Here is a 25,946-nt window from a genome sequence, read left to right as displayed (position 1 = left end):
TTAACAAGACGAGGCAGCCTGAGTGCATAAGCCCCCACATCAGAGCTAGCTTTGAATGGTGCGCACACATGACGAAAGGCTATTGAAGCTTCTCTGTCTCCCCTCCAAACTCAGAGGCAGAACCTGATGCCACAGTGACGCTGACAAGAGAAGTGATAAGAGCGATGAATCATTCATCGCCCGACTTCAAACACCGTTCCTCCCCAGCGCGTGCCAAGAATCCACAAATAAATCTCCCGTTATTTGATCTTTTTTGTAGATATAGAATATGACAAGATGCAGAAAGGAAAAACTTTGTCATTGTATGGTGGGAGTCTGAGACCTGTTACCTCACGACACGTGTGTTGCTGATGACGTTCAGACGCCCCAGAACCGGGAAGTCTGGGAAAGCAGGAAGTGTTGAATACCGCAGGTCTAGTGGTGTCCAAACAGTTCAAAGTCTTTTTTTTTTCATATAGTTCACGGAAATGGGAGCAACGTTTGTTTTCTGTGGAAAAAAAATCGATGAAAGCTTTGTCACAAATGGCAATCCATTAGCTTCCTATCCTAAAGTGAGTCTCTCTTTCTCTCTCTCTTTCTCTCTCTCTCTCTCTCTCTCTGTCTGAGTAGCTATCATTACCTATATTTACAAAGTCCATTATGCTAAGCAGGTGTAATGCTACTTTTGAGACAGGAAGTGGAGACTGCCTCATACCTAATGCACTCATTCTGTCAGTCAAAAAAAGCCTATCGATCCCCCCTGAAAAACACAGTGATGTTGTTATTGCTTGTTAAATGGATTGAATGGTGTCATAATCAATTTTGAACATAATGTATTGTATGTTATATAGAATAGATTAAATAATAGAATAATATGTATGTAAGCACACATTATAAAAGATTATTTTTATATAACAATCAAGAAACATTTCAGTCTATATTTATTGAGCCTCACAATCCCTTACACCAGACAGCACTCAGACCGGATGTTTATCTGGTGTCCATCAGTAACAGCTAAGGCCTCATGTAAAGTCAATGGATGTCTGCATGTCTGCCACAAGCACTGAACCATCATGAACCATGATTCCAAGCTCCTGTCGCAAACTAAAGAGAGTTTATCTGAACGTGCATATGAAAGTGCTGATGTACACTTCAGAGCTTTAAGCTAATCGTCACAAGTTATTACCCTTCTCTCAGCTTAATATGAACTGATTATATCAAAATGAAATGTGTAAAATCCAATTTCACAGCTTTGACAAATTACTTCATTAGAGGGATGTTTGTTTTCTGTAGGGTGTAAGTGTGAGAAAGTTGAAAAGGAAAGGAAAAGGAAACATGATATGATTAGAGGGGAATCTGGACCTACTGTACCATTGCCTAGACCCTGCAAATAGTTCTGCCAGTGTGTGTGGCATCGTGTGGTTAAAAAAAGAGAGAACATTACGGCTGCATTGATTTGTATTAAGTAGGTTAGGCTTGCCGTGGAATAACGTCTGCTGCAGAGCTGCTGTCTTTATTGACACCTTAAGGCATCCCACACAGAGACTGACTCACTGATTCTCCGATGTCACTGTAGGATACGCCCTTTCTCTCCCTGTCTCTTTCTCTTACTCCCTCTCTCCCTCTCTGTCTATTTATTCCTCTTTCTCTCTCTTTCTCAGTCTCTCCTTCTTCCGTGTTGCTCAGTCTTTCTCATCTGTTTCAACCACTCTCCTCCACGTCTCACGACCTTAGGCTCCCCGGGTGCAGACAGACACTAGATAGAGCGCTGCAGCGGCAGCGTACAGTTAGAGAGAAAGAGAGAGAGAGAGAGAGAGAGAGAGAGACATTACAGAGAAATTCGTCATGAAAGAGATGCTGAGCGGATGCTGAGGCGAATACAAAAACGCAAAGTTGAGCCAAACCGAGCCGAAAGCCGTGCAAAGTGCCTGGAAATCACTTTTCACCACTCGCTGTCTCCGGATTCTTCAAAGATCACCTACCTCCTTTCCCCCCTACACGAACAGCAAGAAATAATAAAAAAATAAAAAAACATTTTGGAAATCTAGGGCATATGCTAGAGTGACATCAGAGAATCAGTGAGTCAGCCTATGCGTGGGATGCCATGAGGTCTCACTAAAGACAACGGCAAGACGAAAAGCCCACGCAGAGTCAATTAAAATTAAAATGCATAGAATATACATACATAGTATATACACAGAGTACAATACTGCAGTCTAATGAGCATTCTTTAATAAGGTCTAAAGGAGAGGCTTTAAGTGGCACTGTTTCCATCCTAAAGCCTTAATCTGAGCCACTTCACACAGTGGTGAGAGGGGGGGCGAAGAAGGAGAGGTCCGAGATGAGCATGCTGGAGGAAAATACAATGAGGAAGGGGAGGAGCACTCAGGCAAAAACTAATTACCTCTCCTTATAATAGAGTCTCTCTCCGTCTCCCTCTCCTTCTCTCTTTCTCTCTCGCTCCCTTTCTGTTGTCCCCTTTCTCTCTTCCTCACTGTCTCTTTCCTTATCTCTCTCTTTCTCTCCCTCTTTCTATCTTCCACAGTCTCTCCTTCTCTGTGTTGCTCAGTCTCTCCATGTTTTCCACTTTGCCTCTCTCACCACTGTGTGAAGTGGCTCAGATTAAGGCTTTAGGATGGGAACAGTGCCACTTCAAGCCTCTCCTTTTGACCCTATTAAAGAATACTCATTAGACTGTAGTACTGTACACTGTGTATGTATGCGTGTTATATCTATTTTTATTTGTAATTTGTTTTTTGGACTCTGCATGGGCTTTCCTCTTGTGTTGAAAACTAACTGGAGAAGGTGAAAAGGAGCACTTTCACTCAGTAACTCATTCAGTCATATCAAATAGTTATGGTTTGTTCTTTTAGATAGACTAAGCAATTTCACTGGTTCCAAAGCTATACGTAGGTTGGTATGCATTGCAGGTTCATACAACAGCTAATTCTGACTACATTATCTGATCTGACTGTTTGAAAAACATTCTACTCATTATTCCATGACTAAACCAGGTGTTTAGATCTGTCTCTAAGCCGTCATGGTGTTTTTTGTTTGCAGACATGCCGTATAGCAACAGACCACTTGTGGTGTAACTCGTCTTCATCTTGTGTTTACAACCAAATTACATTTGTGTTGATATTTCATGATAAGTCACATTTTTTGCTGTTGAGTTGCTACAATATCATGTATGTTATGCTGAAGTGATGATGAGTACATTATTTCTATAATGTGTTGAATTTTGAGCACATGACTGTCATGCCAATGACTGTCAACTTCACTCTCACGCTGGATGTCCACCTTTATCAAAAACTAACCTAACTGACTTTATATGATCAAATCATTTGTTTTTCCGTCCAAATTTGTTGCACAATTGGGTGTAGCCCTATAGTTGGTTAGTTTGCTAGCTAACTAATATGTCAAATGATTCAATTCTAGAACTGCATATCAAAGAATCCTGATATAGGACTTTGATGAATCCGAGTGGCAGAGTGCTCGCCCTGGTAGAGGATTATATTTACTGTCAATCAATCATGATACTTTGGAGGGAGCTAGCCACTAGGTCAGCCTGTAAGCAGTTAGAACGTGGTGTACAGCTCATTGGGTTAGTTGTAAGTTGAAGTGCTCAATAAATGAACAAGCTTGTGAATTCAACGAAGCTTTAGATCAGGTTTACGTTGGATGTTGCATATATAAATATTACTTATGCCCTAACAGAAATAATAACAAAACCCAGGCAGCTACTTTAATTCAACTTTTTTAACGCATTTAATATTTTAAATTAACTACAAAAATGAACGCCTTAATTTGGACGGTACTAAAAATAAAACAAGATTTAGAAAACAACAATAGAATAATATTTTACTAAAATTAAACTAAAAATAAAACAAAAAACGTATTCAAAATTATGTGTTTTTTTAATGATTTGCGATGGATGGAGAGAATAACCAGTTTGCACAGCTGCTGGAGTCACTCAGGAGGAGGGGGGGAACTCACAGCTGATGAGGATTTGAATGTCTACCACAGCTTTGTACTCATTTGTGACTGTCAATCATTATTCGTTATTCATTATCAATCATTATTGTCAATCGTTATACAGTACTATTCGCTAATAATTATACTGCTGAGGTTGTTCCAAGATTTTTACCCAAGTGTGTCTTGATACACCAGCAAAGGAAATGTGCTATATGTTTAAGTACCACACGAGAGCTAGCCCTCTGACGATCACAGACAAAATACATGTTGAGTTTTGAGAATTGTGAATTGTCTCTTGGACAAAATATGTAATAGCGCACAATCAGGAATGAGCTTCAGTGGTCAGGAACTCCCTTGTCAAAGTTTGCACATGATAAACTTATCTTGATCTTAGAGGATGTTCACAAAATGACTTCAACCGTCACCAGGAGAACTTAAGTCCTTATCTGCGATGTGTGAGTCTGAACACTTGTCATTGGTGCCGTAACCCATGGCTCCTGATCAGCTGCAATGAGGTCTTATCTCCTGATGAAGGGACACAGGGGAGGGAGAGGGATGAAAGCCATGGGGGAGAAACAGAGAGAGGCAGAGAGGGAGTGAAGAGCCGTGGGGCTCGGAGAGCTTTTGTGGAAGCTGTGGGGAGTGTGTGTGTGTGTGTGTGTGTGTGTGCGCGTCCTCATTGGGAAAAAGGGAGTTGTGTGTGTGTGTGTGTGTGTGTGTGTGTGCGTCCTCATGATGAGAGACCGAGTGTGTGTCCTCTCATGGTGAGAGAGGGAGTGTGTGTGTGCATGTATATGAGGACCGGCTAGGTTGATTTAATTTTTACCACACTTGCTTACGCAGCTCGCTTGCTATTTGTGTGTGAGTGAGAGGAAGAGAGAGGGAGAGGGAGAGAGAGCAAGAGACTGAAAAAAAAAAAATCCACATACACTCACACACATATTCCGGCAGTCTCTTCCTCTGTTCCCCCTTCTCATTTAGTCTATGTGGTGTGAGTCTAATGTAACCTCACACACAGGAGAGAAGGATAGAGAGACAGTGAGAAAGAGAGAACGAGAGAGAATTGGCTCAGTAGCCGGCTTTTTTTTTCGGGATGGACAGAGTGAATCGGGTGCTGAACATTGTGAGGCGCATGTCCCCGCGGAAACGGGAGCGAGGTTACCAGGGCGATGCCGAGAGCCCGGAGACCTGTGAGGACGGCCTGTGTTCCCTCGGCAGCCTGTGCATCGGCGGTAAGCACACTCGCCCCCCACGGCAAACTTTACTCTCTCCCTCTCTCCGTCTGTCTCTTACCCTCTCTCTCTCTCTCCGTCTGTCTTTTACCCTCTCTCTCTCTCTCTCTCTCTCTCTCTCTCTCTGTCTCTTTTCCTCTCTCTCCCCCTCCTCCTCACTTCTTGTGAACTCACTGCTAGTTTCCCCGTCAGGCAGCATGGTGGTAGGTTAGGGATGAAAGTGGTGTGGAGTCCTCCAGGGCTGGTAGAGCGGAAAGGGGGAAGGTGTCAGGAGGGAGGGCGGAGGTGCAGGTGCTCTGACTGTTCAGCCGTTAATTATCAGGTGTCACTCTGGTTCCCCGTGGACACTGAGGGAAGGTGAGAGAGGGAGAGGGAGAGGAAGAGGAAGAGGGAGAGGAAGAGGGAGAGGGAGAGGGAAGAGGCTCATGGCTTACCCAAACTTAGTGCTGAAGAGAGCTGATTATTCTGTTTTTGCTGAAAATGTATGCGTGAGTGTTTTACACTCGCGAGGCAGACTTTGATAAGGACATCAGTGGCCGCTTTGAAACTACAGCATGCTTTCTCTTCTCTATAAGTCTGCGCGTCTGATTTTGATATCAAGTCACCAGGGTGTGTGATGATTAAAAGAGTCCTCTCTTGCTCTTTTGCGTTTCTGTACATTGGTTTGTATGAAATGTTTTTGTAGAGGAGTATTTGGGAAAAGACCTGGACTCCCCTGGAACAGTCCTGGAACAGTCCTCCTCAGCGTTTTCTGAGCATGTGTCGTGCCGGCAGTGCCTTTGAAGTTGGAATGAATTGCAACGGATGCCCTTGGTGGTGGCTGTCCCCTCCCACACACTCCCCATCCCCAGAGAGGCTCCCCTCAACTTTTCTTATGGATGCATAACTAACACACATGCATGAACTCTTCAAGGCAGCTCAGGGACCACATCTGGGCCAGATCTGGGCCGCGTCCGCTCCGGAGTCAGCCACCGTTTGTGTGTTTATTTCTCAGATTTCTTAGAACCCTAACACTATACCTAAACCATAGAACCCTACACCTAAACCGTTGAACCCTACACCTAAACCATAGAACCCTAGAACCCTAACCCTATACATACACCATAGAACCTTAGAACCTTAACCCCATAACCCTACACCTAAACCATAGAACCCTAGAACCCTAACCCTACACCTAAACCATAGAACCCTACACCTAAACCATAGAACCCTAGAACCCTAACCTTATATCTAAACCATAACCTTACACCTTCAAAGTATTCACAGAGGAGAACACTGAGCTTTATGTGTGAACCTCTCTGGGACAGCTGCTGGAACTGATTGTGAATGGACTCGGTTGACTTGGGCTGTTGCTGAAACTGAGAGAATCTGGCTCAAACAGGGGTGAGAGTGATTTGCCACATAGCTGGCCTTAAAACTCCCAAACTAATTCAAGGCCTTGTGATGCTGGAGCTCAAAGTACATGCAATTAATCAGATTCTCTTTTATGCACCACGTAATGTCATTCCTGTCAAACTCAAGCCAGGTGTCCTTAAAGGAAGGCTTGCGGATGTAGACATCAGGGTCATTCGTCTTTCATCCTCTAACAAAACCTTCACAAGTTGTCTGTCATCCTGAGGTGCTAAAACCGTGTCTGGTTCAGTGGGACTTCAGACTGAGTCATCTGTTGAAAGCTCTGAACAATTAAAAACCCCTTGCTAATGTTTTCGGAGGCTCAAATAAAAGCTTTGTGGACAAGCCAGTCATTATGTTAATATAAATAGAGCTCAGGCCGTGTCTGTTGAGTGATAATAGCCATTAAGTGCTCCTTGCTGTGGCAACACCCTGTGTTTTAACAGCAGAGAGGGGCAGCGGACTGGCACTAAGCCAAGAACTGAAGAGGTGGTAGGTGGACCCCCCCCCACCCCCACCCCAGAACTGAAGGCTATATATGGGCACTGAAGAGGCTTCTGCTGAGCCAAACTAGTGTTAAGAGAGGGAGGGACTGGGGCAGAGAGTTTGTGAGAGAGAGAGAAAGAGAGAGAAAGAAAGAGATGAAGGATCATTAGGTAGATATGAGTAAAAAACGTATGTAAACATTAGCAGGTCATGTGAACAGGACATCTCTCTCTGTGGTGATATGGATCAATCAAACCACTTAAGTTTAACCCTTAGTTTGTAACCAAACACTACACCTACGCAAAGTCCACTTAGGTATACTTAAGCTGCCTGTATTCAAATGCTAGACATCCAGTCTATGTTGAAGCATTTCCAAACAAAACAAACCCTCTTCAAAATGGCAGGCCACCATTGTTTTGTAGTGTAATTCCTTGTTGAGCCGTAATCCTGAAAAGCATACCAGTCTGTCTTTGGAAAGCGTGCCAGTGTGGCGGCCAAACTTCAAGGAATGGACCCCACGGGGGCCAGGCTGGCATTTAGGGTGGCATGGCGCCACCGGTGACTCGTGCCCTTAGTTAGAGACCAGGGGGCAGCACCTCTCTGTCAGAGATCACAGACCCCTCAAGATCAGAGGCAGGGCTGTTGTTCTCTGTCTCTTCCCCTCTCTTCTTACAAATAACCAAGTAGGCTACTCAACAACATGAAGCACAAAAGAGACAAACACAAAACATATCTCCATGGCAGATGCTTTTATCAAAAAGACTTACAGTGCTGATAAACATTTTCCATCAGTATGTTTTCTCCCTGCATATTGAACCCTTGATCTTGGTCTTGTTAGCACCTTGCTGTGCCAGTTGAGCTACAGGAATACAGGCAACATAATGAAGGCAATGCAAGGCTAGGAACATTAGTGGGAAGTATAGCTAAAATATTTACCATTACATCTATTCACTCAGCATTTGCTTTAATCCACAGTTACTTACAATATACTGCACAGATAATCATTTTCATCGGTAAATGCATTCTCCACGCTTTGATCTTGGCGTTGCCAGTTGCCAGTTGAGGTACGCTTTTGAACACAGACTGCAGGCTTTTAAAGTAATGGATATGCCTAAATATTCACGATATTCCCATCATCTGTTTTCCCAGATCAGTATGCCCTTTCTCTTGGTGCACCAGCCTTGGTTTCTAAACTCAACTAAACCCGCCGTTCTTCCCTCAAAGGTCTGAAGAGAGAAGCTGTGTCGTCAAGCATTCGTGAGAACTCTCTGAGAAGCGCGCTCACAACAAGCAACACGAGCGGCTGGACTTTTGAAGTGCCATGAAAGTGAACTCAGTCTCTTCATATGTCTCACTGCATCACAACGGCAGTGATGTATGGGGTTTGATGCTTTTGAATGCCAGGCTCACAGAAAAAAGAAATAAACCTTCAGAAAGCTCACAGAGAAATGTAGTTCATATGACAGTGGACGGCTACACTGGGAGTTTTTCGACTCCTCTCACCAGCTCATGCTCCGCATGTGAGCTGATTTGCAAGCACTTGACTGTATAATGCAACCCTAACCAGCCCTATCTTGCTTGTGCGAAGAAAAATTAGGTCAGTGAATTCTCTTTCATGCCCCCCCCCCGCCCCCCCCCCCCATCATTATAATGACTTTGTTATTTATGGCCCTGAGTTATTCTTTGCATTCACTGAATTGGCAGAAAAGTACTGTGAAGAGGTAACAGCCATGTCGTGCAGTGTTTAATGACTCTAATGCATTTATTTGTGTGGCGCATTGCAAATGCAGTTAATCATATTTTCTCTCCATGAAGGGGAACATACTGAATAGGCTATGACTTTTTTTTTATATATAAAATGAAGAAGCTTTTGAACAAGCTTTTGGCAAAAGCACAATATGAAGAATTACACATATGTGCAACCAGTGGGCTCTGTGTAAAAATGTAAATACAACCTAAAGATGTAAGACATAGCCTAGGCTGTGTATTAGAGTATCAAATCCATTAAAGCTGTACAAATTTCCATTTTCCATTGAATACTTTTCCATCAATCACTATCTTGATATGCATAAAATTCCTGCCAATTTTATGGTATAATTTTGAAGACCACCACAAGACACTGACAGCAGAAAGCCTCAACTCACACTGCAGTACAGTGATTCCAGTCAAAATCCAAATTACTCGCCGGCGAATATGCCTCTTTCCATTTAAAAAAGCAATCATAATGACCTGTCATTGCATCAGAGAGGGTCTTTTTAAAAAAACAAACTCTTAACACCGTGTGCTTAACAACCATGCATCCGTTAATCTTTCATGCAAAATGCACTACAACTACCAAAACACCCAAAAGTGACTCATGCTGGCATAACTATAACAAATGTTCTCTCCTAGAAAGACTACTTTGTCCCTCAAAGTACAATGACCTAAAAATCACTAACAACTTGAGGCATTGCAAATTGCATTTATAGTGTGTTGCTGTATACTCCAGTTCGGCATAGATTACTATAGTGTTGCATTACAAAAAAAGAATGACACTTCTATGGACCAAATATTGTAGTACCACACAAATAACACTAAAATGCTGCAATATGTTTCATTAAAATGTCATGTTACTTTATAGGCCTGCTACAGCACAACGAAAAGGCATGCATATGTTACATATTTAGTATTTGCAATGCAGTAAATTACATACAACAACGCGAGATACAGGATACCACAGTAATACCGGCAGAAGTCTACTGTAGCCCTAATGCTGATCCATTCTGTTCTTTGTGTTTGGTGTCAAACCTTTACATGTTTGAACTTCACATTTATGGTAACATTCTCTTTTGCATTGCATCTTGGAAATATGTAAATCCAAGCCAAGTAGCTGAAGAAAGTTATCATCTGTTGGTTTGCTTCTCATAATAGATGTAACAATTGAGTGTGGTGAATTTACTCTAAATGTAAATGAATGAATGTTTTATCGGAAGCCAAGAATAACAGTTTTTACTGTGCAATGTAAAATAATATATGATAAAGAAACAAATCACAAACGCAACAGGAAAACACATTACAATCAATTACTCTTACAAAAAAAATGGCAATTAGCAATCTTTTCACTGCGTGCAGTAATTTGCACATATATTGCCTGCCTATCAGTGGCGCAGAAGTCTACTGTTGGCTTCGCCTAATCCATCCTGTCCTCCGCATTTGGCCATAGACTTTCATCAACATCACACCGAATGCAGTCTCCTTCCATTTACAGAGGACAAAAAATCTCTTAGACTGTCTTATCCAGCCCTGGATGTCTTCCAGTGTTACATCCATACACCCAGCAGTCATTGCATCAAAGTGACATCTGGTCATGTGGGCGATGGTCATAAACTTTCCATCTCCATGCAGAAATATAATGGGGTTGAGGAAAGGAGAGTCTGGTGGCAGGAATAAGGACATCATCCAGGCCTGGGCTGTAAACCATCCTGTAACCTGGCGGGAGTGGTGAAGGGCCACATTGCCCTATACAGTCACAAATGTTGGTCAATTCTGCCTGTCTTGCTGCTGAAAACCTTTTATAAAGTTCATCAAGAAAAGCATCAAGGCGTGTTGTGTTGTATGGGCCAATGGCAGCAGATATTACGACACACATGGTGATGTTAGCCCCTCCCTCGCCCCAGATCATCTGTAGTTGCCCTTTTCCCCAATCACATTCACTCCACGGCGGCGTCTTTTTGCCAACTTGAAGCCGGCCTCATCCACAAACAGTGGCGGCGCCAGAGATTTTTTGCTGCAGGTGCTAAGGGGGTGCTCGGCGTTTTACCGAGGGTGCTATGAAATTAGGGTGATATCATACGTGTCACATGGTTCTCTACTACAACACCTCCCCACCATATCGTCATATCTGTTTACATGTTTGCTCTCTGAAGCGTCTTTGTGGTCCATGAAAAGCGCCATACAAATCGATCGTAGGTCTATTATTATTATCATTAGGCTGCTTCCGACGAACGCGCACATAGCCGTGTTCCTCTGCGACGGTCACTGACAAAATGCATGCAGCATCAGCATGTTATAGATTCCGCAATCCCAAATACTTCACTTACTTCATTGGGGGTTAAAGTTGGCACCAGATGACCACCAGGTCACCACTACCATGTCTGACAAATTAAACTAAACATAAATAGTTCAATACATTCTAAACTAAAGGGGGCAAATTAGAATAGCAGATAGAATGAACTAAAACAGTCAAAGAGTCAGAAATGCTTTCAAAAAGTATATATTATTTCAGGTCACAATCAATAAAAACATAGAAGCTTATGTATAACTGGCTAGCACAGACAGACTGCTCGTCCTAGGCTAGAATCTCTGATTTTTTTAAGGCGGATCAGAAAAATCCCAAAAAGAGACCGCATTCATTAATGTTACACATCTAACAAGACCGTTCCACCTTAAATCTTAAACGGTGTAAAGATGCAGGCCCCTTTTAAAAGTGAATGAAACAAAACAGTAGGCACTCAAAACCACAATAATGAGAGCTAGATCATTGTATCATTGTACAATACAACTCTTAAAGAACAGGCAAAAATGCAAACAAAACTATGCTGGAAAAGCAAAATCCGGGCAACCCAGCAGACCAGGTGTAGCATGGCTAGCACCCTCAGTAGAGGTGTAGGATTGATCTCTTTGACCACGACGTTCCTCTTCTTCTAAATCAGATTCAGATACCCCTTGCATTTCTTCTTCTTCTTCAACGTCACATGATTCTTCTACTCGTAGAATTTTGGGTATCAAAAACCGATCCATTATTGTGAATTTGTTGATACTACCGCTTGACTTTGACAGTGCACTAGCTCTCTTTCTCCTTCAATCGTCAGGAAACGTCAACGTTCACGCATGCGACGTGTCTCTGTCGTGCTTCGTGAACAATCTGTTCATTTCAATCTGTTATTATTTTCTTTTGTGATTGAAATATTATTATCACACAGTAAATTAAATTAAGAACGCAGAATTAAAATAAATAACAATAATAAATAAACCATTATTTTCTTGGGGGTGCTATGGGGGTGCTATGGCTAATCCAGGGGGAGCTATAGCACCCCCTAGCCCCCCCCTGGCGCCGCCCCTGTCCACAAAGATGAACATATGTTCGATTTCATTAGCTTTAAGCTCCACGACTCTCTTCAGTAAATTAGAGAATACACAAGGTACCGCAAGTCACAAATTGCATATCTTACAGTGTTGTGCAAAATCTCAAACAAAATCCCTGTGTTGTTCAATCTTACCTGGACGTATTGGTACTTGAGTTCCTTGACACGCTCAGAGTTCCTCTCAAAGGGGACAGTTTATAACTGTTTCATCCTGATGTGATGTTTCTGCAGCGCTCTTGAAATGGTTGTAGTGCTAACATTCATGTAGTGCTAACATGTTTGCAAGTATGTTGTTGTCTGTAACTTGTTGAGTATTTCTCTTAGCCTGTTGCTGTTTTTGGCAATGACCATCTCAACTATGGCATCCTCCTGTTGAGGTGTAAATATTCTTCCCCCTCTCCCTGTGGGAGGTAACCGCTGGCTCCTGCAGTAGAATAATGTGCACTGATACGTCAGTTTCTTCTGGAGACTTTTCTCAAATCATATTACTACTGTAATATGCACATCAGTCAGATGCTTCAGTCAGAATGCTCTAAATACTGTATAGTATCTGTTGGTTTGCCTGAAAACTCTTACTATTGATGCCACTGTGGATCTATGCAAGTTTGGCTGAACTATCAGCCCATGATTTACCACATCAGACACGACTGTTCTTGCTCTTCCGCGATGTCTTCTTCTTCCTCATCCTCTTGTTGCATCCATACTCACATGCATGTCAAGAAATGCCAATCCAAAGATGGCCCCTTTTGTATATGTGCTAACAAGGCACAAACAAAACAAGAGCTTAATGACAACAAGGTGTTTTTTTATATAGCTTGACAACTTGAAGCATTTAAACATTTATATATCACTGTGCCTCTATTTTTGCATAGATTACATAGTGTTGCATTGCGAAAATGTAATTCCATGCCAAATCACCAAAGAGGTCCCCACATGACTTCCTACTATGGTACACTGAAATCTGAAGAAAGCACAACTCAACACTAGAAGCCCTACGTAATACTGATCCATGGTGTCCTCTGTATGTTGCCTGTCACAGTACTGCAGATACCACTAAGGGCAGGGCACATAGAAGGCCACTTCAGAATAGTCCAATGTTTTGCTCTTAGCCATTCTTGTTTTTTTTTTTTTAGATGTGTGCTTTTTTGCTCAAACAGCGACGGATGGGGTGATCTGACACTGATGTACCTTGACCTTGGAGTTCACCTCTAATCTCTTTGGAAGTTGTTCTCAGCTCCTTAGTTACCATTCGTATTATGCGTCTCTTCAATTTGTCATACATTTTCCTCTTGCGGCCATGTCCAGGGAGGTTGGCTACAGTCCCGTGGACCTTAAACTTCTGAATAATATGTGCAACTGTAGTCACAGGAATATTAAGCTGCTTTGAGATGGTCTTATAGCCTTTACCTTTAACATGCTTGTCTATAATTTTCTTTCTAATCTTCTGAGGCAACTCTCTCCTTAGCTTTCTGTGGTCCATGTTCAGTGTGGTACACACCATGATACCAAACAGCACAGTGACTACCTTTCGCCCTTTTAATAGGCAGACTGACTGATTACAAGTTTGAAGACACTTGTGACGCTAATTAGAGGAGACACCTTAGTTTAACATGTCCCTATGGTCAAATTATGTATGTTAGGAGTACCATCATTTTTGTCCAGGGCAGTTTCATTAGTTATTTTTTTTTAATGAATGTTGAACCACAATTCAAAAGCAATGTCTGATTTTCATTAGTTAATTTTCAGTTAATTTTTATTTATTATTACTTTTGTCAGTTTCAAGTTTTTTCAGTGACCATTGTGGGATTTTCTTTCTTTAACGGAAGGTTACCAACAATTCTGTCCATGTGTGTACATGCACATTTCAATGCAAATAGGACCACTTTATAGATGGTTAGAAGGCTGCAAACAAACAAAAAACTTTCTGCTAAAATCAAAATAATTTGTCTTATTTCAAACATATACTTTTAGTTGTGTGTCGAAATGCAGCATAATACCATCTACGGTGATCTAAATTTGTCACTGTTTGGACCCGAGTATCTTAATGTCTGCAAAATTGGCTGAGTTTGGCTGGTGAGTTTGGCTCATTGATTGAGAGAGGTGGCGATTGAATGAATTTTGTATCAAAGCAATGCAAAAGTATACACAGTTTGGTTCACATAGTCTACTAATATGGTGAATGTGTTAAGTGTTTGAAAAAGTGGATTGAGTATTGAGTGTGAAAATGATTGTAAAACACTGTAGGTGAGTTGTATTACACTTCAACATTAAGGACAACAGGGAAATACATTTATAGTGTCAGATAGATTGGAGTATCACCTCCTGTTAAGCAAAACATCGTCTAAAGATTACAGATTCTGAAGGACCATGTCTGACATTTAAACAATTGTACAGGAGAAAGAGAAGCATGTTTCCTAGGTTGCTTTAGAACAGTAAGTGCAAATGCTTCAGTAGTGAAAAGCAATAAGGTGAGTATGTTAAGGTTAAAGGTTTGATGTGTAATTTCGTCTTGCAGGGTGTGGAAAATGAAACACTGGGGAAATACATTTTCAAGCTCTCTGTGTGTATGTGTATGCACATGTGTGTGTGTGTGTGTGTGTGTGTGTGTGTGTGTGTGTGTGTGTGTGTGTGTCGGAGAGAGAGACTGTCTATGTATGAGAATGTGTTTGAGTGAGCGTGTGCGTGTGTGTTCTGTGTGTGAGAGAGAGTATTTGTGTGTGTGTGTGTTTGTGTGTGTGTGCTTGTGCATTCCAAAGAAATGGAGGCCTACAGTTACCACATGAAAGTTAAATTGGCTGGTGGTAGATCTCATTTCATTTCAACCCAGACCAGTTGGATTGAGGTCATGAGATTGGGCCGAGCATTTCAGATCACAGTGCGATGATATTGGATGAGGTCCTGGAAAGCAGCGGACTGTGGAGTCACTGGAGTCCTGCTCTGGACTGAAGTAGGGTAGGATTCGATTCGTCAGATGCTCCTTTGCAAAACAGTCAAATGCAGTTAAAGTTAAAAGTTGTTAAAGCAAGTAGTAATATTGTAAATGTTGTTAAGATTCTTTTTTTTTTGTTTTGGACAGTTTGAAGTCATCTGACAAATACCCTAAACATAAAAAGTTATGCTGCTGCTCTCTTGAGGATATTCACCTATCTAACTGTGATACATGGGCATCCAATGGCATTGAGATATTACTGTGCATTTCCCTCTTTGTGGAATTGTAAGGCGGTACGCACTGAAAATGATCAAATCTACAAAATGGACACACCGATATCCAATGCCTGAGCAAATGGCCAAAAGCAGTTTATCAGAGGAATTCTCTCCGGAACCTTCTCACAGCAACAGACTTCCATTGTTTACAGTAACCGCAATCTCACAAAGGGCATCACACCTCTTGGTAAATACGCTCTACCTTCTGCTGTGAAGGAGAAGCGGGTTCCTGCATCACCCAGGTCACATAGACAATTTACAATTTACAATTAGTCATTTAGCAGACGCTTTTATCCAAAGCGACTTACATATGTGCGACTTACAATGTATACACATTTTACATTTACACTGATGGCACACTGCACATCAGGAGCAATTAGGGGTTCAGTGTCTTGCTCAAGGACGCTTCGACAGGGAATCGAACTAGCAACCTTCTGATTACTAAAAGACTTATCTACCACTGTACCACTGTCGCCCCATAGGCACAGAGTTGACCTAGCAACTAGCAACCTTCTGATTACTAAACGACTTCTCTACCACTGTCGCCCCATAGGCACAGAGTTGACCTGTAGATGGCTTTAACAGCTGGAACGATATGGTCTTGAATTGATACTTGTGAAGTGGGGAGCAGTTTAATCATTACAATCTAAGGTATCTGCACATGATTGGGTTTTTTACTAGAATCTCACTACTTTAGTCTCTGCATACTAATCAGCCTTTCTTCTTTTTTTGTTGAGAAAAAGGGTGTTGTTATTGGTTTTTGGCAGATGCATAAAATGGGTTTGAGGACAACATCAGACATCTTGTTACATTCGCTCTTGTCTTTGGCTCTCACTCTCGCTCTTACGATTTCTCTCGCTCTCACTCTCACTATCTCCCCTTCTCATCTCTTTTTAATTCATTCACTCTCTCATTCAGGTTTATTTACAGTAGGTGTACTTTCTTTACATCTGGTGCATTGAGGTTTACCACGTTTATATGCTCATTTAAGTATGTTTGGTTTAATTGGCATCCAATCTGTTTATTCAGTTGTTATTATTTACAGTTGTGCTTATCCATCTGGATTTTACCTTATGTTCAATTTGACTGATACTTGTAACATTTAAGATGACCGTCCTTGTGTGTCATGCCATTACACTGTGCCACTATATACAGCTTGGTAATATTGGAAGGTCATTTCATAATTTCATGTCAGATTAGTCGTAGATTAGTCAGATTAGTCGTATACAGTATTTCTGAAATACAGTGGGGAAAATAAGTATTTGAACCCCTGCCGATTTCGCAAGTTTGGCCACTTGCAAAGAAATGTGTGATCTATAATTGTGATGGTAGGTGTATTTTAACAGTGAGAAATAGAATATCAACAAACAAATCCAGAAAACTGCATTTTATAACATTTATGACTTTATTTGTATTTGATGCAGAAAATAAGTATTTGAACCCCCAAGCAAACAGCAAGAATTCTGGCTCCCAATGACCAGTTATGTGCCCAAGAAGCACACAGATTAGTTCTCATTAGGCCTAACAAGGTACACCTGATCTCAACTGGTGACGTGTATAAAAGAAACCTGTCCAAAGAATCATACTTCACACCTTCAACCTCACCACCATGGGCAAGACCAAAGAGTTGACCAAGGATGTCAGAGATAAGATTGTAGACCTGCACAAGGCTGGAATGGGTTACAAAACCATCGGCAAGCAGCTTGGTGAGAAGCAGACAACTATTGGTGCGATTATTCGTAAATGGAAGCAACACCAAACAACTGTCCATCGCTCTAGGTCTGGGGCTCCATGCAAGATATCCCCTCGTGCGGTATCGGTGATCATCCGAAAGGTGCAGAATAACCCCAGAACTACACAGGGAGAGCTTGTAAATGATCTCAAGGCAGCTGGGACCACAGTCACCAAGAAAACCATTGGCCACACACTACGCCGTAATGGTTTGAAGTACTGCAGAACTCGCAAGGTCCCCCTGCTCAAGGAAGCACATGTACAGGGCCGTCTGAAGTTTGCCAATAAACACTTGAATGATTCTAAGGAGGATTGGGAGACAGGATGTGGTCAGATGACACCAAAATCAAGCTCTTTGGCATCAACTCGACTTGCCGCGTTTGGAGACGGAAGAATGCTGAATATGACACCATCCCCACCGTCAAGCATGGAGGTGGAAACATTATGCTTTGGGGCTGTTTCTCTGCCAAGGGTACAGGACGACTCCACTGCATCGAGGGGACTATGGATGGGGCCATGTAATGTGGAATATTGGGCTTGAACCTCATTCCCTCATTCCCTCCCATTGAAAACGCAACCTTAAGGATTTGGAGAGGATCTGCAAAGAGGAGTGGACCAAAATCCCTCCTGAGATGTGTGTAAACCTGGTGACCAACTACAAGAAAAGTCTGACGTCTGTGCTTGCCAACAAGGGTTATTCCACCAAGTACTAAGTCATGTTTTGCTAGGGGTTCAAATACTTATTTTCTGCATCAAATGCAAATTAAGTCATAAATGTTATAAGATGCAGTTTTCTGGATTTTTTTGTTGATATTCTGTTTCTCACTGTTAATATACACCTACTATTACAATTATAGATCACACATTTCTTTGCAAGTGGCCAAACTTGCGAAATCGGCAGGGGTTTCCAGCCTAGTGTTTTCTTTCTTCTGTAACATTTTGTCTGCCCTCTTACAGAATCAACATGTGCTTTAAAGTAGGGGTTCTCAACCTTTTCTACTCCAAGGCCCACCTATTTGTATTTGTAACAGGGTGGGGACCAACAGACACCGCGCTTATTTTAGCTCATCTATATTCCATTCTAAATAATAAGTGATTGTTATGTGTCACAAAGAGCAACATCAGCACCTGCTACAGGTGGGAGCCTAGAAATGAATTCAAGAAAATCTAACTCTAGACATTGCAATATCAAAATTGTATTGTGCACCAGAAAACAACATAAAACCACACAGAGCATTTTCAGTCAAAAGGGATTTATTATCCAAAAGAGTTTTGAAACAAAGGAATTTATTTGCAGTAGGCCTAGACTTATTTGCGCACAGCAAACAAGCAAGTAAATAAAACCAGAATAGACCCAAAAGATAGCATGCACTCAAAACAGGTGATGAAACATGCAAACAAGACCACTCAGCTAGACCTAATTAAAGTAGGTGTTGCTTCAGACAAAACGGTTCAAATAATGTTCAAATAAATACGTTCAAATAGGTCCAAATAACGATTTCAATCCTGATAGTCTCGAATTTCTTGTGCTGAAAGTCAGTGTTTGTAAGTTTATAAGTGACTCGTCCAGAGTGAGGTCATGACAGCAAAGAGAAGAAAGACCACTACTTTGTTCGAGTCATTCATTTTCTCTTTTATGTATGACAAAGGCTTCAGGAAGGCCAAAATAACAAAACAAAAATTATTCTATCCCCTAACAAAACAACAGGAGAGTGAAAATATTTTTTTCCCCCAAGCAGAACAGTTACAAAGTCATACCACAACTGAGACAAGACAGTCAAGGCAATGCAGTTGTAATAGGGCACTTCTACTCAGAGTACTGGAAAAGCCTGTTCCAAAGCTAATGATCATGGCTGCTATAATGGCTACTGGGTTTCACAGTGGAAGTATCTGACTCCATGCTGAAGATGAGGGTTTCTTTGCCCATGACCTGTTTCATTGCACTACCATGAAGCTGTCATGAATGCTGTCTCCAGCCCACAAATACAGAATGCTTTTCCTTCTCGCTCTCTCTTTCTCCATCATTATTTTCTGTGTCTTTCCTTCTGGCTCTCTGCAGTGTTTTTTTTGCAGTCTCACTTTGAGGATGGGGACACTTTATGAGGGAATGTCATCTGTTGGCTGCTTCTGTTGCTGCTGCGGCTGCTGCTACTGCTGTTATCTCAGATTTTCTGGTCATTATGGTGAAGTGATGCCACTAGCGGTGCCTCTTCCATGAAGTGTAGGGGCTAAGAAAAGTTTCAAACCTCCCATCAAAGAGCTGTGAGTGGATGAAAAGGCGATGGTAGGACCCACACTCTCTGCTCCGCAATTTAAGAGGCCTGGAAGTCAGGACAGCACAGAGAAAAAGCGCTGATGCACCGTTGCCCCACAACAGTCTGGCAGTGTGCTGAAAAACACCACCGCTCTTAAGCCCACAACAAACATGTTTGCCATGTCTGCACGCGTGTGATTTGTGTCTTTGCATGTCCCTCAGCGGTTCACATGATGTGCCAGCCAGTGAGCATCAGACATACATTCTTCACTGGCGTAAGTGGGAGATGACTGCTGAGGGACTGGAGCTTGCTGCCTGATATGTAATTGGAGTTGCGGCACGTTGCATCAGTTCGTTACTGATCGCGCTTTAAAGGAACTCGTGGGGATAAGGGTGCAGCTTTACAGCCATCCACTGGGGAGGCAGAGGTATGTCTGCAGAGGAGGATATGTACACTGTACATGTCTGTGTGTGTGTGTGTGTGTGTGTGTGTGTGTGTGTGTGTGTGTCAGACAGAGACAGACAGGCAGAAATCATTACCAAACAAGCCCACAGACGAGCTGGTTAAACAGTCGAACATCTTAATTGATCCCAGATGCATGACCGGTACCTCTAGAGTTGTTCATAAACAAACAGGGGAGTCCAGCCCTGGCGTGCTTGTTAAACCGTGGCTGAATGGCTAATCTTGCAGCAAACCAAACAACATGAATTTATAACCACAACCAAAAACTCAATCACAATACATGTGTTTCGTGACAAATAAATCATGCGAACAACGAAGCAAACCAAAACAAAAAAGCTCTTGAGTCTCATTCTGGTCTGCTGGGTCACCAATTGTTAGGCTTGTCTGTAACCAGAAATTAGAATATATATGTGAGATATGTGATACATATATATGTGTGAGAGAGAGATAGTGAGTGTGTGTGTGTGTTTATATATATATATATATAACTATTTATATTTATATATATAGGAGTGTGTGTGTTTATTTATATATAAATAATTCAATTGATCTCTCTCTCACACACAGACACAGCATACTGATTCCCAGGTGCCAGTATAATATTCCTGCTCTGTGTCGCTGCAGTTTCACACAGCGATATTACACTCAAAGATGCCTGGAGTTTTTGATGTCAGATCGGAAAGACTTTTTTATGTCAGCCCTCAATTTCAACTTAACACACAGTGCTGTCTTTGTTGTATTATGCAGACATACCCAAACTCATCTCCCCTTTCTACCTGAATAATTTCTTTTAATTTTCTTGGATGACTCCGAGGTCCTGTGCAATAATTCATGGGCTTTTGGGGCTCCTGCATGATGAGGCCTCCAATGGCCTAGATTTAGCTCACACACATGGAGTGGGTGGCAAGCTTGCATTTTAAACAGAGTTTATCTGTAAACCGGGAGATTAAACCTGATTTCCATTTCCTGTGTGAGTCTGTGTGTGTGTGTGTGTGTGTGTGTGTGTGTGTGTGTGTGTGTGTGTGTGTGTGTGTGTGTGTGTGTGTGTGTGTGTGTGTGTGTGTGTGTGTGTGTGTGTGTGTGTGTGTGTGTGTGTGTGTGTGTGTGATAGAGAGAGTCTGTGTGTGTGTGTGTGTGTGTGAGAGAGAGAGAGTGTGTGCGTGTGTGTGTGTGTGTGTGAGAGAAAGAGAGAGTGTGCGTGTGTTCTTTCCCTGCGCCCTCGTTTCAGCTGCGCGGTAGAGGGACACAAAGCATATCATTGTGACTGAGAGTCTAAGCCTCCCTTTGAGAAGTGGAGGTGCTCAGGAAATACAGAGTCTTGTTTAATCACCTCTTTTCTTTGATTATATTTCACCTGTTTTTTTCCTCTCTGAGGCAGTAGCTACCCGTGAACTGTCACGTCACTCTGGTGTGTAGCACCACATTGCATGGAAAGAATTTGTTATAGCATATTTTCCTCATCTTTTTTTGCAGTGCATTGTATAAACCGGTGTTTCAGTAGCACTGCAGGGTTCTGAGCCAAGCTCTGTGTTGCATCCATAGCCGTACATATAACAACATCACAGCATATTTGTATGAGCGTGTAGAATCAAAGGTCTCATGACATTATACTGTTTGAAGAAGATGGCTTTTTGTCTGATATTATTGAGATTGAGATGAATGAGAATGAACTGAACAGCCACCATGTTTACTGCACAAAGATCACCCTTGCATCACAAAACATATTTCCATTTATTTCCTCCCTTCATCAGAGAATGACCTGTTGACCCCAGACTGACCTTTAACGTAGGGCACATTGTGTTATTAATTATTGTATGGGATCAGGCTTTTCTCCAGCACAAACATTCTTTGTAGAATGACAGTTGTGTATATTGGAGTTTGGCACTGGGGGAAAGCACTTTCCAGAAGGAAGCTGTTCTTTCAGCCATGAGTTTGATAGCAGCACAGATAGAAGCAACCTCAACAGAAGATTGCATGTCAAGTTGTTTCTTTTCCCCCAGCTTATAATCAAACTAAAATACGAGGAGAATTACAGTGCTGTGGGGTTCTCCTGAATTATGTATTTATGCTCATTTTTGCAATTCCCCAAATTCCTCCTCTGGAATATAGTGGGGTCAGTAAATGAGTTTAATTATGAGCACACATTCATATTCACTGAATGTTTTTCCCTGCAATATTTCTTCTTGTGTCCACATACACATACACACACACATGCACACACTCTCTCTCTCTTTCTGAGTACATACAAAGAAGGAACTGCATGTGTAATTATTTACAATGTCTTAATGAACATGAAACGATCCCTAACAACTCCCCCCATGCTTTTACCTATAAACCATCAGCAGAGACATTCTGTCCCTGACAACCCAGGCTCGTATTTGAGTCCAGTTGAAGTTAGAGAGGACATTTCTGCACACATTCTACTGATTGTTATCACACCACAATGACGCATAACTCAGCCTGACCATTTTGTTACTTTGAGAGTTTGGTTGATTTCATTTTGCTTATGTGTTTCTGCTTATATTTTTTCCTGATTTTGGTTTTTGTGCAGCGAAAAAATAAATGAAACCGATAAAATTGCTCTCTTGCCTGATGTGTTTCTTCTGGGAATTTTCCAGTACACCACATGGCTATGATACAAGAATCACTAGAAACATTCCTCCCTCCCCCAAACCCCCTCCGCTCCACAGAATTCAGTGTTGTGAGGTGAGACGTAGAGTGTTGGACAGCCCCGGCTGTTCCACGAGCCCATTCTATGTTGTCAGGCGTGAGGTGTGTGTGTGTGAAAGAGACAGTGTTAGAGAAGAAGTGTGTGTGTGTGTGTGTGTGTGTGTGTGTGTGTGTGTGTGTGTGTGTGCGTGTGCGTGTGCGTGTGTGTGTGGCGGCACCCGCAGTGTGGTCCGTCGAGAGCGAAATGAAAATCAGTGAGGTCATAGCACCTCATTTCCCCCTAATCTCCTTCCTGAGACTCCTGGAGCGGAGTGGATGCACCGGCCGTGATTAATCGGACCGCCCCACCAACCAGGGTCACACCCCCGTTATTTCCTTAACCAGACAAGAAGCACGGATACTTCTCTCTCTCCCTCCCTATCTCTATCTCTCTCTCTCTCTCTCTCTCTCTCTCTCTCTCCTTGCATCACTCTCTCTTCCTCTCTCTTTCCTCCACTTGTCTCTTTCTCTCTCCATGTCTCTCTCTCTGCAGCTTTCTCCTCTCCTCCCTTCTCTCTCTCTCTCGCTTGGTCTCTGTCTATCTCTTCCCACTTTCCCCAGCTTCACCACTTGAGCTACCGTCGCCTCTTAGCAAGCCACACTCGTAGCGTAGGCCTCTCCAATGAGCCAACAGGCATCTGTCTGTAGCGCTGCACATCAGTTGGAACTCGAACTCAAAACATTCCCCCTTATTACCCCCCAGTCAAGGGCCACCATCTCTCGTCAAGACTCTGGTTGATTGCTGTGAGGTACACAGAATGAATAACAGACTGCTAAGCCCAGGAGGAGCTTTGTGAAAGGGTCCTCCATCCTCTGAAAGGACTGAGCGGAATGCATCGAGGCATTCCTCAGAAGCAGTTATTATGACGCACGCTTTACACTTTTTCATGTGACACACGCTTTATATTCATTTTTATGTGACACTTTCCGCTGTCTGCTGCCACCATTAGTGTGTGGCAAATATGTGTGATTCTAGTGTGTAATTAGAGCCCAGCCCAAACAGAGTGCAAACTCTAACTATGCCATCTATGTGCCTCGTTTTATGTGTCGGAGGTTTTATTTTTGTCATCGTCATCTCTGAAGTCGTAGATTAGTGCGCTGATCACACCGACACAGTTTCATCTCCCCAATCTACAGTGCATCATTAAAAGTTGGATTGATTGGATTAAATGGCCATTTGTCGTCTTTTTAATTAGCTCTGTCTTTGATCACAGACTTTGCTTTTATCGCCATCTGATCATCAATATTGGTCTTGAATATCTGACTGCTGTGTGCTGCCTGCTCGCCTTATTCATGTGAGGGGTTTAATGAATATGAAACACTGTGACAAGGCCTCGTGATCTGAGCTTGTTCCTGCCAGTCGTCCCAGGTGGTCACACGCTTTGGTCAGGTTTTGAGTGTTGGAGTCAGTGTGTATGTGTGTGTGAGTGTGTCTTGTGTGTGGCCATAGCTGTGTTTTGATCCCTTAAATGCTGTCACCCAAAAACTACAAAAGATACAGAACAAATACAGCCTGGGTCTGACATGGATCTGTGCCATACTCAAACGCTGCCTGGGAAAGAGTATAACACTTCATTGTTAAAGCAACTTTATGTAAGAATGTAACCTTAAAATAACAGCTTTAAAATCATTTTGGTGGTACACTGACTTGTAATACAGAGAATGGTGTCTGCCACTGCCACAGCACACCGAATTGGTATTGCATTATGTAACTTTGGTGGACAGGGTGCAAGACCTCTCATGAGATCTACGTAATGCTTTATGGCACCACCTTACACAACAAAATCTAGACCCATGCACTAGCTATTAGAAAAAGCTTGCACAATATTGTCTGTTTGGACATCATGCCAGAGGTGACAAAGAAACCGAGGAAGACGTTGTCGGAGGAAGTAAGGAAGAGACTGAACAAGAGTCTGTCTCGGACAGGCTTTTACTCGTTGGCGGGAGCTAAAAGAGACAAGGATGGAAGTCAGTCCCGTCTTGGGATATTATCCAAATATATTCCTCATGCCAAATAAACCTTGGAAGTTTGCAACCTTGAAAACCTAGCTCAGCTTTATCATGTCACCAACAACATTGTATTAGATTACACACACTCTACATTCAAATGCATAGAAAACGATATATAAAGGCTGAAAACGCAAGCAGTATTTCAGCAAAACTAATGCTCATTCTTCGGTCATTCTTTTTTTTGTTTAGTCTTTTGGTTATGTTAGCGTTAATCTATGATGTCAAAATAAATAAAACTATGCAGAGTCATATTTGTGTATAATTTTGTAATATTATCCCAGCTTGTCAGTAGACATGCTTCATTGGCTTCTGCTGTTGTCTTTGCCGGTTCCATATCCTTCAGCAAATACACGTGTACCACTGTCCATTAGGGGGTGAGTGAGATACACTCCACAACTTTAAGTGAGAGATCAGTAGCAAAAAATACCAATTCTTGCATAATGGGACTTTAAGCCCTTACATAATACATGTAATGGCTAATTATCACTAAGCTCTGGTAACATTGTAAATCACTGAATATTGCAAAGGCCATGTTACACTGTAATTAGACCAATAAGTAAGGAATAATGTATAGTCCACCGTTTTGTGACTTTATAGTGAAAATAGTTCACACAAATAGAACTTTTAAGTTTGGTGTTGCGTAGCAACGTGTTACTTGTTGACTTCAAGTTACACAGAATTTCCGTAACGAAAACTGAATGTGCTACTTGCGGAATGATATGAAAGACGTGAATTAGAAGCACAAAACCTGTTGCCAATGGAAGTGGTAATTCATTTTTTACAGCAGTCCTTATAAAGAAATATCAGACCTTCGAACGTTGAGGGGGCCCATTCAATGAAACATTATGAGGAGCTGTATAATAACTACCAATAAAAACCTAATGTTCAGTTTGTAACAGTGCTCTGATACTCTGTTCTTACATTAAGTTTAACATTAAGAGCCACTAAGTTTGTTTCCCATTTACAGAGCCAGGACTGTGTTCAAACACCTGAATTTTTGCGCAAACTCTGACCAAACCGCTAGAGGACTGTAAGGAGCAATGTGCTGAATTTTACAAAAAGTGTTTTTGGTTTAGAATCGCAGACTGCACCTTCAATAGGCCTACACATAAAAGGCAAGAACACGATAAAAAAAATTCAGTCATTTAGGCTACGTCAGGCAAACAATGAGACATGAGTTTTCACGGTTAAGCCTACCGGTATAGTTAACTAAAAATCCCTAAAGAACTCACATGTGAACTTACAGGTTGTTAACATTCATCCCTTGTGCTCTGTCTCACTACATCCTTTTCCATGAAAAAGGAGTATTGCTGCTTCAGATGCTGTTACCTGAATTTACTGTGTATATGCTTGTACTGCTTTCATTATTAAATTCGATATACAGGACA

The 25,946-nt window shown here is 42.0% G+C and overlaps 1 protein-coding gene across 4 annotated transcripts in view; it reads left to right on the top strand.

Moving 5' to 3' along the window:
* Window positions 1-25,946, top strand: part of grip2b (glutamate receptor interacting protein 2b) — a 183,383-nt gene that overhangs the window by 56,563 nt on the left and 100,874 nt on the right. The window contains exon 1 of one of the 4 annotated variants that reach the window (XM_031568241.2): window positions 4,669-5,186. The exons of 1 other annotated variant lie outside the window; for it this stretch is intronic. In XM_031568241.2, coding sequence (XP_031424101.1) covers window positions 5,048-5,186 — 139 coding nt within the window. In that variant the 5' untranslated portion in view covers window positions 4,669-5,047. Of the gene's footprint in view, window positions 1-4,668; window positions 5,187-25,946 lie in introns of those variants that run through there. 2 more of the 4 variants (XM_031568239.2, XM_031568240.2) reach the window with 2 other exon arrangements.

This window comes from Clupea harengus, chromosome 5, assembly GCF_900700415.2.
Source record: "Clupea harengus chromosome 5, Ch_v2.0.2, whole genome shotgun sequence".
Classification (NCBI taxonomy): domain Eukaryota; kingdom Metazoa; phylum Chordata; class Actinopteri; order Clupeiformes; family Clupeidae; genus Clupea; species Clupea harengus.
This window is presented reverse-complemented; position numbering and strand designations above follow the sequence as displayed.